The 15,178-nt window shown below is 35.2% G+C and overlaps 1 protein-coding gene across 13 annotated transcripts in view; it reads left to right on the top strand.

The window, feature by feature from the left end:
- The window catches only part of IRAG1 (inositol 1,4,5-triphosphate receptor associated 1), a 65,795-nt gene that overhangs the window by 37,229 nt on the left and 13,388 nt on the right, over positions 1-15,178 (top strand). For all 13 annotated transcript variants that reach the window (XM_042881863.1, XM_042881861.1, XM_042881870.1 and 10 more), the window contains 10 exons: positions 248-318; positions 1,598-1,771; positions 2,775-2,852; positions 3,270-3,319; positions 3,748-3,789; positions 5,333-5,923; positions 7,837-7,915; positions 10,294-10,414; positions 12,224-12,254; positions 13,008-13,148. In XM_042881863.1, coding sequence (XP_042737797.1) covers positions 248-318; positions 1,598-1,771; positions 2,775-2,852; positions 3,270-3,319; positions 3,748-3,789; positions 5,333-5,923; positions 7,837-7,915; positions 10,294-10,414; positions 12,224-12,254; positions 13,008-13,148 — 1,378 coding nt within the window. The remainder of the gene's footprint in view (positions 1-247; positions 319-1,597; positions 1,772-2,774; positions 2,853-3,269; positions 3,320-3,747; positions 3,790-5,332; positions 5,924-7,836; positions 7,916-10,293; positions 10,415-12,223; positions 12,255-13,007; positions 13,149-15,178) is intronic.

Genomic DNA, 15,178 nt, shown 5'->3' with positions numbered 1-15,178 from the left:
TAATATGGAACAGAGCTCAACCATTAAACTCAAGATTTTCTGGGAAGTTAGAGTCAAGACAAAATGGAAATACTTTCGGTTTTTATTTCCTGCTTTCTTAATGTCATTCCAATGTATTTTTAAAAGTATTACTTCATTAATGTTTTCTCTTTTAATGTTAATATTTTGGAGGTAATAGAAAAGTAGAGCCTTTTTTTTTTCTTAGTGACATATTCCCATAATATTTGTCATTCATTTTTCTCTCTAGACCTCGTAGTCCTCATAGAAGACATTCTAACCGTGCCACTAGGAATCCAACAAGTTCATTGACTTCTGTTGGTAAGAAATGATTATTCATTTAAGCTAGGATGTTTCTCTGAAAATGTGACATGCAATAAAGACATAGAGTCTGACTCTTTTGACCACATCTTTTTTTTTTCCTGTACATGCTTATTTGTAATGCACGCACTGTGAATTTGGTACCATAATGCATAGTGATCAAGAGTTTATGATCATAAGGGGCTTGCATGTGAACAGGTCCAGAGAAATATGTATATGGTTAGTTTAGCAAAATTGTTAGATTAGTATTTTAGCTTATTATTTTTAGAAGGCCAGAGAGGCACAAGCTTAAAATCCCTGCTGTGTTCAAAATACTGTTCAGTAATACTGATTTTGGTTACTTTTAAAACATTGGAACTTTTGCTGTCAAAGGGAACTTAAGTCTCAAATTTTCCAGTTTGTTTATCATATCACAATAAACTTTTAATGAAAACAAGCAGGCTATCCAAGAGAAGATATTCTTGATTTCTTAATAAGAGTTCATGCAAGCAGTATTTTTAGTGTTGTACTGGGATTAATTTCTCAGCCATACAGAGAGAAGGTGCTCACTATTCATAACAGCATGTATATTTGCGTTCTTTGGCTGCTTGTCTTCAGGTAATACTTTCTTTAAAATTCTATAAACATTTGTAGAAGCTGCTCGCACCAACTCATACAGACAGAACCCTTCACACAACAGGCTATATTTCTTTCTTAGTGGTAGCCTAAAGAATTTAAAAAATAATGCTCAAATATTATTGTTTTCAACAAATTTGAAAGCCAAAGATTAAGATAGGAGTTTCTTTGACAATTCATTAAAAACTCTTCAGAAAATAATGCTTTAGTCCAAGGATCTAAGGGTAGGTCTGTGGCTTTCAGGTTTTGATCCATGCGCTCTCCTGGGCTGCATATCTAACATGACCATAAGTGGACATACAAGGTGTTATAACTAGTGCTAGTGTGCATAAATCTATGCCAGATTCATGGGTTCTTAGCCTTGAAAAACTGGAAACACAAAACTCATTGAAAAATTGAGTATACAGCAGAAATGCCGTGACTACTTGAGTTGTTGAGATGGTTCTAAAGCCAATTCTGTTGTGACAAATTAGAATCTCAGAAGGTTATCTGCGTTTTTGATGACCTAAAATTGAGAATATAACAGGATTAGAAGATGAGTGGGCATGAATTTTTAATTAATGGAAACTCAAAGCTGAACTTAAAGATTATTTTCATGCTGGTTACTCCAAAGTGCAGCTCAAATACATGAGGTACTGTTCTAATTCTGCCATTTTCAACCCAGACAACAATGGTCATGTGATTGATCTGGTAAATGATCAGCTACCAGATGTCAACATATCAGAAGAAGACAAAAAGAAGAACCTTGAATTACTAGAAGAAGCAAAGAAAGTGAGTGAAAGATTTCTAATGCGCAGAGGCAGAAAGTCAAGAAGCAGTCTCCCTGAGTCACCCACAGGTAGGTATAGATTTTGAGGATACAGTTTTAGATTGTACATTGGAAATCTGCAAAAGCACAAATGAGCATCTACTGTAATGCATACACTGCTACTGCATGCATATATTTTGTTAATTTGTAGGTCAGTGTCCCTCAGCTTCTCTTCACTTTTCAGTACAAAATAGAAAATATCAATCTTGATATTTAGATTCAACAGTGAAAGACAGTGTTTCTATGTGCCTGACCTGTACACTGAAGACAATGCAGCATGAAAGGAGGAAGTGTTTCAGTCAGAATCTTAAACAAATTTGTTTGTCAAGATTTTCTGCCTCAAGTTCCTATTTGAGATAAAGATGGATAAAACGAAACTTTGACAAAACATTTGTACTGCGGAAAACCATATCACCCAGATATAACTATACCGACTTTTATTCTGGATATAGTCATAAACTAAGCTAAATGAATCAGATTTTCACTAAAAAGAAATAGAATAAATTGTTCTGTTCCGGAATGTCATTGGAAATAGTTTCTCTTAAGTGTTTGATGGCTAGAACTAAATCTCATTTTGTTGTTAAATAGAACTATAAATTAGTTCTGAAATACCAAATCAAAACAAAATTCTGTCTTAAAATCAGGTTGACACTTTATGCAAGGAGATAAAACTTTATACATTTTTAAACTAAAATTTCCTTTTTCAAAAAAATTCCTTATGTGTCCTCTTGTGTCCACTTCTCTGCAGAACTCATGAAACTGAGGGAAATGAAATTTCTATATATCAACAAAATTTATTAGTTTGTGCTAAATACATGAGATAAAGCCTACTCAAAGCTCCTAATAGTCAAGTATAACTTGGCAATTAAAATGACTGGTCCAGTTTGGACAAATGTCTGATGATGACTACAAGACTAATGTTTTAAGTTGATGATTACAAGACTAATGTTTTGATCGTATTTGAATTTTAAAAATTCAGAAACCATAGACTTAGAGAGTAAAATTTCTGTCTTATTTTTTTGTTTTAATGAAGCTGTTTCGCCTACGCTTAGTCCAAAAGTTTCACCAGTAGCATCTCGGAGCAACTCTCTTACTCTTCCTGTTCCATCAGGTAAAAAGTTCTACGCAGGCTCAAATAATATATAAATTGCCAATGAAATATGTTTAGAATTTCCTCTAGAGAATAAATTAGTCTATAGATTAAAGCATTTACTTGTGAATATGACAAAGTTCATTAAGGCTTATATATTTACATTTCTATTTTTCTGCATTATATTGTACACCTGTAGTGATGCTTCTAGGATACAGGTTCTTTTTTACTCTTTTTTATAGTAGAATTGTGCTGCATTTTGAAGATCTTTCACTTCTCATACTTCAGGTTTTATTTTTCTTTTTAAATAATATTTTATTTTGTTCTTAGCATGCTATATGTAAGTGTGTGTATGTGGATTTGCTAATGTGTGGTATTCAAATTTTTGAGCAAAACCACCAGGATTTAATCATGCTTTAATCATGTGTGTCTTCCTAGGGTCTGATATATGTACAGCCACTAGTGTTGAGTCAGCATCTCCAGTTCAGGTAAGAACGAGCTGAGTATTCTGCACACTAACCTGATTATTAAAGTACTGCACATACTACACTGTCCTGTTCATCCCTGAGGATAGTGAGTCTTTTCAATACTTTTTTCTATGCTAAAGTGAGATTATTGGCATGTTTTTCTGCAAATATAGGAATTAATAAATGCTAATTCTGAAGTCTGAAATCCATGATGTAATAAGCACTGAAGGATCATAGAGAATTGTGAAGTATACTAAATGGAAAAATATCCAATATAATCCTAATTTATGGAAAAAACTAGTTTGTAAGATTACTTCATAAATAAATGGGACAATGTAAAAATAAAAATAAAATTATGTATTAAAGGTCATCCCTTAATATCTATACCCAACATTGCAGCATAGCTTGAAAGCACAAACAATTTTTTTTCCTTACCTTTTTTTTGCTAGAATAACAGAACTTTTAAAGAAGATGACAGGCAAACTGCAGAGGTAAGTGCTTTATATGGTGTTCTAAAACTAAATCTGTTTTTTTTCTGAGCACATACACAAATTATTTATGTGATTAAATAAACTAAGAACTGTTTGCTAACTGAACAGAAGAGCAACGCTCCACTAAGGAAAAAAAAAGCATACTTAACTAAGAAACTGCAAAGCACCAAAATATACTGAAGGAAAACAGGCTACAGCTGTGCTCTGCATCCTAACGTTCACATGCTTTTATTCATGCTTTATCTTAATTAAAATCAATATGCTGAGTAACTTTAATTCTAAAGTTAAAATTCCCCCTTCAGCTACTTCAGTGTATGCTTCTGTTTCAGATGGATGAACTCTTCTAGACCTACTTAGTTGAGCAGAAGAGGTTACCATACTTAGTAGTGGGTACTGCTGATAGGGTGTTACAACTTCATGTTCCTATTTGTTGAGCAGTTTATGTGAGTGCTTTCTAATTTGCTTCAGGTAGCATCACACGGCCCTTTGAAAAGATTTTGTCATGAGTGGATTAGGCAATACTTTAAATGCAGCAGAGTTTTGGAGCAATAACTACGAAGGGGAAGAGTAGCAACGTACTTGGGTCAGATGCTCCCACTGGAGTGTTTGTTGCCTTAAATTACTGACACAGGTGCTCTTAGCAAAATTACAGATTCTGTACTAAAGTACAGAAGGAATAAGCCGTTGTTCTTTTGTCAGTTCAAATTTTGTCAGTCACTTTGGTTGCAGACTGCAACCAAATTATAACCTGTTGTGATATATGCAGAGTAAGATTCTATATAGTTAGCATGCATATATTCTATACAACAGCCTCAGTTGTCTCTGTATCTTACTGTATCACAGTGAGAATAGGATGACTAACATACCTTAACCATACTTCCTTAGCCCTAAAACCTGTAACAGCCTTATATTTGGCTGGTAGGACTTTTGCTATTAAAGCTGCACGATAATGAAGTCCTGTGCACACACTAAAATGATGCGAATTATTTATCTCAAGTAACAATAGAATAGAAGAAAGATAAGGTATAGGTTGGTGAACAGAGTAATCAACTACATTTTAATGTGATTTTTTGGCAGTATTATATAGAATTAAACACACTACTAGAAATGGAAGTAGATAGGAACATGGAGATCTGACAAACATAGGGAGAAGTTACAGTATGTTCTTTATATTTATGTGCAAGCCTAAATTTTTTCTCTTGGGAGATGAAGAACAAACAAAAAGAGAAAACAATCAAGTCAAGAAATCTAAAAATACTATAAGATCTGGGATTAGAGGCAGATACTCAGGCAAACCTTATGTTAGATGATCAACTTATATTAAGATGATGAGAATCCTGATTATATGAGGATTTTTGGAATGAGGAGGATATTATCTTAAAGATTCAGAGAAGAGATTCCCAACTCATTTTTTTTCAAGTGCAGTTAAAAATTATTCAGCTGTTAACAGCACATGTTCAAAAGCAAACATCAATGTGAAGGAAAATGACCCTATACAGGGAAAAAGAAAATCACATTTTTATTTGTGTCCCTCTACCTTTAGAATGTTTGCAAAGGCTTAATGGATCGCAGGCTGAATGATCAAAGAAAGATTTCTCAGGGAAGGCTGGTTCCTCGTTCTGCTGGTTTTGAAAACCCCAAAGAAAAACTCTCTGAACAAAAAGAAAACTTTGATCCACGTACGCATGTAAATACTTTACCTAAGTGCTCCCCTTCAGGTAGTGATGGTGGCAGAATGTCTCTTAACACTTGCTTGAACGTCTCTGAAAATGAACTCGGAAAATCCTTCCTGAAGAAAGCAAAAGAAAATGATGTTCCTTTAAGAACCCATCTACCAGGGCCAGGAATAGGAAATATAGACTCAAAGCTAAAAAGTCCTGTTCCAGAAATGAGGGACCATAAAGTTTCTTTTAAACCAGAATTTAAACTGTGTGGGCTGCGTCCTCCTCTTCTACGAGCTGTATCATGGGATAGTTTAGAGCCTGGACAGAAAGATAAAGTACCTGTGAAGTTACCATCTGAGGAAGATAAAAGCTTTGTTGGTAATAAATCCAGCAATCAAATAAAAGCATTCAAAGACCTCCAAATCCAAGTTCAACCTGTTCGGATGCAGAAATTGACAAAACTCAGAGAGGTGAGTCCTGATTTTATCCTGCTGTAAACTTATTTTTGTATCTTACTGAACTTTCAACTCGCTTAGCCTTATTTTTATCATTTTAAGAAATGTACACTAACCTAATGCATTTTTAGCAAAATCAGTGATATTTTTCCTTTGCAACTTCTGTAAATTGTAACCCATAACTACATGCCGTGGAATTACTTTGTTTCCTAGTTCATTCACAATATGCATCAACTGTACTGTTATCTCTTCCATATGCACATGTGCTCTTGCACGTGTATGTTTCTGCCCTCAGAAATAATTATAATATGATTGTCAAGGAAACTAATTGTTTTCATTATGACAAAAAGGTGAGTATAAATCACAGTTGCTCTTTTTTGCATAGTTTACATGAACTATAAACAGGAAGCAGTTGATTAATGATCATGTCGTTTGTAAAACACACTTACAAGTAAAATGATCTCCTCTGGTTTCTAAGAAGAATTTTAGTTCTGAAGAATCTTTCCTTCCTGAGGATATAATAACATTCCCTTTAAAAGGGTTGCTTAGGCTCTTTCACTTCCTTTCTTTCACTTCACTGTGCTTTCTCTGTTCCTTCAGAGTTTTCCTCAGAACCAGACTTAAAAAATGCAAACAGGCTGATTTCTGTACGAAAGGAGACCTGTGTATAAACTGAAAGCTTTAACTTAAGTTTAGAAATGGATACTATAGTTTTGTTTACGGGCTTAAAACCTCTTGCAACTCAAAGTATTTGTAAAGTGTTCTTTGGTTTCAAAAATCACTTCTACTTTGTTCAGTTGGGTGTTTTTTGAATCCTGTTTGCCTCTTGGCAGTCTCCCTTTAAAGGGCAGTAGTCGTATCACTCAGGAATACTGAACTTTGCAATAATATTATATTTAAAATATCTCAGGTGACAGGAAGTTGTTTTGGTATGGTTATGTTGCATTAAGAATTAGCCATTTTACTGAAAAAGAAGTGACATGAAAAAATAAACCACCGATGTACACTGACCAAGTACACACATGTTGTAAACAAAGCAGGACTTTTCCCTTCCTCCCCTTTAAATGTCACAGTTCCTTAAGAACATCATAATAATGGTGAGGAAGGCCTCAAATTCTGCACTTTGGTCATTGTATTGCTTGGGAATGTCAGCTTGGTTATTCATCTTTTCCTGTTTATATAACACATATATTCTTACTACATATGTATTAGAATGTTTGCTATAGAGACACTTGAGCCATATGATTTTGAGTATCTTACTGGCTGTTAAACACAATTAGTAGTTAGAATAAAAAAATTAACAGAACATGAAATGTAAGTCCAGTTATGAGGGATTTGAGCTCTGACTCTAATGAGAATTATCTTCTTATAAATGAAAGCAGATGTTTGTGAATTTTAAATATATTTGAGAATATGAAAGTAGGAAATGAGGTGATAGTAGAAAGAGAAAAAATATTGATGAAGCTTAGTCCTTAAGTGCACTTTCTTTGTACCTGCAGGGAATAGTGGCAGAATACAGTAGCAATGAAGCTTTGATGTAAGCAAATACTACTGAATAAAGTGTCAATTTTATGTATCTCATATTCTGGATTTTCTCATTTCATTTGGGGATACTTGCTTAGTACTATGGCTATATCCAGCACTGCTTTTTTCACTCTCACTTATTAAAACTCCTTTTTTCAACTAGAGCAGGAGGGGAACAAGTTGCAAATCTATTCACGTGACCAGTAATTTTGCTAAATACTGCATGCATGAAATTTGAAATATGCAATGCCAATAAACTTCAAATACAAATAACTTCATATAAATATCTCCGTTACCTTTATTAAATAAAGTGAATATTATATTTTTAGTGTTCACGTGTCAGAGCTCTTTACATTGAGATTTTTAATTAAGTTACTTGGAAATGTTATTGTTTTTCTTAACAGGAGCATATTTTGATGAGAAATCAAAACTTAGTTGGACTTAAACTTCCTGAACTTAGTGAAGCAGCTGAACAGGAAAAAGGTGCAGTATCATAAAAGTGTGAACGGGTGTGTGTTTGTCATACACTGATTTATATAATTAATTAAAAAAGAAAATCAAAACCAAAATGTTTCTTGTTCTTCAATTACAAAAGTAATTCCAATGGAGTAGTAATGGAGGAGTGCAGTAAATGATGATTGAGAGACAAGTAGCGTAGCCCTTGCCCTGTATGGTACACTTCTGGGAAGCAGGAATAGAAGGATACAAGGTGAAAGGTGCTATTCTTTGTACGCTCTGGGACCTTACTTTTGTTTCATATGACCTTAAAGCTTCTGTTACTTGGGAATGACTGAGATACTACATTTCATGTTATCTCTGGAAACAGTCTTCAATCTGAATGAAGCAAGATTAAAAGACACTTACTGTCCTCTACCTGTACATTATGATTGTATTTTTGGATTCCTATACATGGTAGTATTATTCCTATCTCTCTGTTACTATTTCCCAGAAATTGTTTTGTGCACTTTGTCTGAAAGTGTAAAATAGGTGATATTTTGCCAGGTTTTTAAACACTTAGAGAGATCTGAAACTTTTGGGGAAAACATTATGAAAATTTACCCATTATTTGATCACAGAATCAGAATCACAGAATGGCCAGGGTTGGAAGGAACCTCAAGGATCATGAATCTCCAATCTCCCCCCGCCACAGGCAGGACCACCAACCTCCACATTTCATACCAGACCAGGCTTCCCAGGGCCCCATCCAACCTGGCCTGAGTACCTTCAGGGATGGGACATCCACAACCTCTCCGGGCAGTCTGTTCCAGCACCTCACCACTCTCATAGCAAAGAACTTCCCCCTGACATCCAACCTAAATCTTCCTTCCTTCAAACCATTTTCCCGTGTTCTGCTGTTATCTTTCAAAGAGGGAGCATTTTTGTTTGATCCAGCTTGCTAACTAACATCTCAAAAGTATCACTAGTATTTTAAAGTCTATTACACATCTAAATGATAGCCAGCACATTAAGGGTGTCAATCAAACTTTTTCTCCTGAATGGATAAAGCAATCGAGAGGACAAATCCTTAGCTCATTTGTTAGATAGACTTACTTCCTTACATTGTCGTAAGAGCCACTTTGTTCTTTTTAGCTAGAGTTGTAATTCTGCTTTAATAATAGGAAGTAGCCAGCTACTTCAGTATTACTGTTGTGAATCAAGTATATTGGCTCCAACAAATCTTGTAATTGATGCCAAGTTATTGTGATTGTCCTAGAAAGGATGTTGTGTCTATAGATTGTTTAGAAAAGTGGAATATATTAGGTTGGAGACCTTTCAGTGTTGGGCTGTTTTGACATCATATGCAATGGTTCTTAAATAATGAGATTTTTAAATATAAAAGAATTGCACAGAACTAAAATGTAGCTAAAAAGAATTTAGCTTTCACATCTGTGTTTTCCTCAATTAAAAAAATCTGAGCTTTTGCACAATGCTCTGAAAGTCTAAGAAACTGTTATGCTAAATGAACAGGAAGGCTATGCAAAGGTCTCAGGTTAAAACTGGGGAACCTGGCTTTCCTACAGGAGAGTCTTTCTTTAAATTTTGTCAAAGTAAGAGGAGACAGTAAATTATTGTACACAAAATTAAATAAAATTAAAATTAAGTAACAAAACTTTTAAAAAATAGCATTTGAACCTAAGATACCTAAGATATCTTAGTCCTCATGAAAGTGAAAATTTGCATCTTTCACGACCTGTTTCAGTGAAAATTCAGTGTGAATGGTACATGCTGTAATGAAGATTCATCATAAAAATGAACAAAATCTGCAGTAGTGTAGTAGTATGTGTTGTGTAGTGTAGTAGTTAAGTATAGGAGTAATCATTCTGTCAGGTGGCATTTAAAGCCTAGAAAATGACAGTACTATCATGTACTGATAGTACTATTATGAAACATAAGCTAAAATATTCAAGACATGAGGGAGCTACACTGAAAAAGCCCACATGTGAAATGTCAGATGTTATGGTAATGAATTTGGATTCTATTTGAATTGTAGAAAAAATACAAGAAGAATTTTTCAGTGCATTAGAGACTGTTAGAGTACCAATTACTTCAATTTCTCTCTGTTAAGAATGACATTTGTAGTGGTTACCCTTGTTGCACCTGCTCAAAAAGAAGACAGGAGATGAATGATGCATCACTGTATGTAATCCAAGAAGCATTGTTCTGCATTAATAGGCTTAGAATTTTTTTTATTACCTTGCTTTTTTTAATGAGTAGAGGTGGAGTAGAATCCTCGTTAACTTTAAAAAAAAAGTCATGGTTAGGTTTAAAAAGTTCTATTTGACTGTGAGATGCTGACTTGATTATTAATGCATGGCTTCTCAAATAACATCTAAAAGGTTTTTGTCTGAAAATGTCTCTAGGTCCTTCACCTCTCCCCTCCCCCACTGAAGAGGAAGAGGCAAAGAATAGCTCTGATGTCATGCCTGGTATTCCTGACATATTGCTGCGAAAGCTACGTGTGCACAAATCTCTTCCAGGAAGGTAAAAGCTTATTGAAAGTAGCAAGAAATCACCTAGGTCAAGGTGTACTAACAATTTTCAGTGAACTCCCTTTCTGGGTTTGGTGGATTCATACATGTAGAGAATCTGCTGCATCTTAAAACATGCAACACAGATTTTCTGAATAGTTTGGGGAGCGCACCAACTTTGAGTGATCAATTCTCAAAATGGTTTCTAAGTACTACATAAAAAGTCTAAAACTTAACTTACATACTACAAGCATGCTTTCATACAGAACAGCTACTAATCTGTCTACTCCTGTTTTTTGTGATTGCTGCTGTGGATATGAAATCATGTTGGAAGTGTTAGTATCTCTTCAAGCCAGATGTTTTTTAGTGGAAAAATCTGGACATGGCAAAATTCTGCAGCTTTTCTGCAAGTGATGATTTTTCTGTGAAATGAATATTGTTATTCTGCAAACATAGTTGAACGTACAGGTTCCGTGACCTTGAGATGTGCAGGTGGGCAGTTATCAGCAGATTGCTTAACATCTTCTATGGCTCGAGGGTTTTTTTCCTTCTTTATCTTAGAAGCAAGAAGTCTGCTGAGTATGACGGGACTCACTTATGAAAACATTTCTTGGCAAAACTGTTTGAAAAAGCTTTAAAGTAGGATTAGTATGGGAGTGGAATGCCATTAGGAACTCTCATGTTAAACCAAGGGATGGTACGGTAGGTACTGTGTGAGAGTGGCAAGGCTAGTGGTAGCATCAGTGCCACTCCAAGGAGTATTGCAGGTTCAGGGGCATATCTGAAATTTTTACATATCAGCACATGCAGCATGAGGATCAAGTGGGGATGGACTGGAAGCTTTGGTCCTTTCTTGGAGCTATGGTATCACTGGTACTACTGAGACTTGGTGGAATGAGTCCTATATTTGGAGTGTTGGGATGGAAGGGTATTGGCTGTTCAGAAGGGACTGTCAGGGCAACAAAGGTGGAGGTGCTGTGCTGTGCATGAGGGAAATATTAACCTGTACAGCCTTTGTCATTGGAGCAGAGAGCCTCTGGGTGAGGATTAAAGAGATAGATAGCAGTGCAGATGTTGTGGGTGTCTACTACACACCACTCACCCAAGACAATGGCGTAAGCTATTCTATAGGCAATTAGAAAAAATCTCAGGATGTGTTACTTTTGTCCTTATGGAGTCAAATTCTGAGACATAATTGGGAATATCATACTGCCATAACAAATCTGGAAAATTGCTAAATCATGTTGAAAATAACTTACTGAGTGAGCCGTATAAGAAAGGTGCTGTCCTTGATCTGTCTGAGAGTAGGGAAGGCTTTGTGGGAGAGGTGACAGTGGGTGGCTGTCTTGACCATGGTGATGATGAATTAGTTGAGCTCAGAGTTTTTAGTGTAAGAGAAGAGTGGATGATGCCCCAAGGTATCACAGATGCCATCCATCTGTGATTAGTATCATCACAAGGTTTAAGCTGATAACACAAGTAAAATACGTAATGATAATAATCACAAGTGCAGTGTATTTGTTGACCTGCAACTCTAAGAGGGTATTTTCTGGCTGGCTATTTATCACAGCGTAGTGCAGATATTTGTAACAATATTTGCAATTGCTAGAAACTTTGATTTATTTCTGTTAATACTCAAGTGATACTCGTGCTGTTGTTATTAAAAAAACAAGCAAACAAATAAATAATACTGGTTTGAACAAAAGGAATCGTAAGATATTTAAGGGAAATACATTCTTTGTTATTTCCAATTAAATATTTCAATATATTTGTTTTTAAGAGACAAAACGAAAAATCTGAATTGTTTTACTTTTATTTCTAGCTCCCCTCCACTTACTGAAAAAGAAGTTGAGGTAAGCGTGTCCTTAAACTGATAAATTTAGACAGCAAAGGGAACGTTGCTCTATGTTCATGCAAGCTTCTGAATAACACAAGTTCTAATTCTTGATTAAGGAAAAATATTCTGAATTCATGTAACATTTTTCAGTTATGCAAAGTGCATTTTATGCCTTAATAAATTCATTCTATATTTAAATTAATTATCATCTTAAATATGCCCCTGATTTATTTGTGCCTTTTATTCTGTGTGCCTCAATTCTGAGCGACAACTTTTAAAAGCAAGGTTTGGAAGAATGTTAAGCACTTGATCTTTTGCTTTTGGTGGTAGATGTTTATCCCTTAGGTAAAACAATGCTCATGGTGAGCTCATCCCTGGATTTCCTCTGCACAGACTGTCTGTTTAAAAACCTTAGGGACCCTTGGAGGAAGTCCAGTTAAAAAACAGATTCATTGTGCTTCTAATGCTTCTGTTAGGCTACTTCCGTCATTGTGTCTCTGCTCTATTGATCTCCCAGAGAAACATTCATGAAAACACTCGCATTTTTAGAGGAAGTAATGAGAACTGATATTTTAAACAATTTCTAAATGATATCTTCTATGTCAATTTTCTATGTCAATATTTTATATTTTAATATATTTCATATATTTAATATTTTAATATTTTAAGTACTGAAGTTTGTTAAATTTATACTGTATTCATAAGTTGTTACTGCAAATTGCATTACAGTGGCACTGATTTAAAATCGCCTTCTTTTAAATCCAAACAGAATGTATTTGTACAACTTTCCTTGGCCTTTAGAAATGATAGTTATACCTTGGAATCAAGAATTAACCAAGCAGAGAGAGAGAGAAATCTTACTGAACAGAATGCTGAGAAGGAACTGGAAAACTTTAAAACAGCCATTACGGTAAGAAAACAGCAATAAATATTTCCCTGAATGACACTTGTACAGATGCAAGTGCACACATGTTTGAAATGTACATCTGTGCTTCCTTATACTTATCCTGAATTGTATCCCAAAACATCATTTTCTACTGCTTGAGCTCATTGTGTAACTCCCTGCTGAAGAGAGAGCATTTCCTGCCAGAGTGGACTACTGTTGCTGAAAACATGTAGAGAATGAAGCCCTACTTCTAGCAATTTTCAATTATAAATGCTATGAACCTGAGGTTCAGTTCTTAGAATAAGCCAGTGACAAAGTTAAGAGCATGTAAAACTGCAGTTTGAGCACTGATTCATGCTCTCCTGGACGTGACCTTCTTTAGCAGTAAATTTGCAGTATCTGGTTAAGTGAGATACTGAAATGATCTGAAGCTTGAGTTCAAAAGTTTGTAACATAAAAGATCAGTGAACTGCAGATGATAAAAGACTGCATGGATAAGAAAACAGCGAGGGTTACGTAAGGAATACATGTGATCTTAGGAAAAGGTTACAGACCTAAACACTTTCATTCTAGCCGCCCTTCATTTTATTTTGTCAGCAGTAGTTTTCAGTTCTTCTCACCAGCTTTCTTTGGATTTTCTAACTGAAATGACAAGTTTATCTGAGATGTGTTAATTTATGTGCTATGCACAGTTTTGTGCAAAAAAAAAAAAAAAAAGAAAGAAAGAAAAAAAGAAAAGGAAGAGGTGCATAGATACCATGCTTGTAACCGAAATAGCACCTTGCAAGAAAGTGTTGGTACAGTTCTGAGAAATAGCTAAGAAAACATAAAATTCTCTTATTTTTGTGAGAAAGGATGCAATTAACAAAAGTTGTGATATTTACATCTTTTTATGTGGAATTTCAAGTCTGCACATACAGGTTGCTGCTGGGGAAAAAGTGTTGAGAATATTTTGCAGATCTTGCCTCTGTTTAAATAGCAAGCAGAAACAACCTGTAAAATCTCAGGGCTCTATTAGTTATAATATTTATATACCTACTATTTATTTCCAATTAGTGTAAAAGGGGATTTTCAGCTGCAAACATCTAGTTTGTTACATTCAACATGCTAAATTATCCCTAATTAGACACCAATAACCATGTTGCCAGTATTGGACAGCTGCAATCAGCTTTCACAGAATCAGATTTGTTAAGGTTAGCAAAGACCTCTGGTCTAACCACCTGCTTGAGCGTGGACATGCAGAGTGAGTTGCTCATGACCGTATCCAAGCAGCTTTTACTCATCTCCAAGCAGGGAAACAATGCCTCCGAGAAACCTATGCCAGTGCTCTATTATGTCCACACTGAAGGGTTTCCAGATGTTTTTTGATGGAACTTTTTGTGTTCCAGTTTGTCCTGGCACTGGGCACCATGGCCCATAACCTGGCTCCATCTTCTTTGCACCCCATCTTCAGGTATTTATACACATTGATCAGATTTCCCCCAGCATCCTTTTCTCCAGCCCGACCAGTCCCAGTTCTCTCTCCTCGTAGGAGTGGTGCTTCATTCTCTCAATCATCTCAGAAGTCTACCAAGGTGATCGAGGAACTGGAGTGCTTATCCAATGAGAAAGGTTTCCCTCCTTCATTCAATTTACAAGCTGCAGCCTGTCTTTTACAAGCTTTTACAACAAAATAGCAACTGTCATTTTCATGTGATAGACATTTTTTTTGATGAAATGGAATAAACTAAACAGCAATTAAATGATGGGACAGCTTCTGCTGTATCATATTAGAGCTGTTCCCACTCTAAGTGGCAAACTATCTTCATTTCTTTAGAAAAGGCTCATTACACTGCTTAATGAATTTGACCAGTGTTTACAATTCTTTTATTCAACTTTACTAATTTCTGTCTTCTTCAAAAACCCACCTTTAAGTGAAAGCTAATTTACGTGAACTTCAGATTTGTTAAAATAATTAAGTTACATTTGGCAAGGAACACTTAAAAATCTGTAATCTGAGCACATTTTTCCCAAACACGTTCCTTTCCATTCTCTTGGGTCTTGTAGTCAAATTT

Source organism: Lagopus leucura, unplaced genomic scaffold (assembly GCF_019238085.1).
Source record: "Lagopus leucura isolate 7727_CA_CO unplaced genomic scaffold, USGS_WTPT01 Super-Scaffold_100033, whole genome shotgun sequence".
In the NCBI taxonomy this organism is placed as follows: Eukaryota; Metazoa; Chordata; class Aves; order Galliformes; family Phasianidae; genus Lagopus; species Lagopus leucura.
This window is presented reverse-complemented; position numbering and strand designations above follow the sequence as displayed.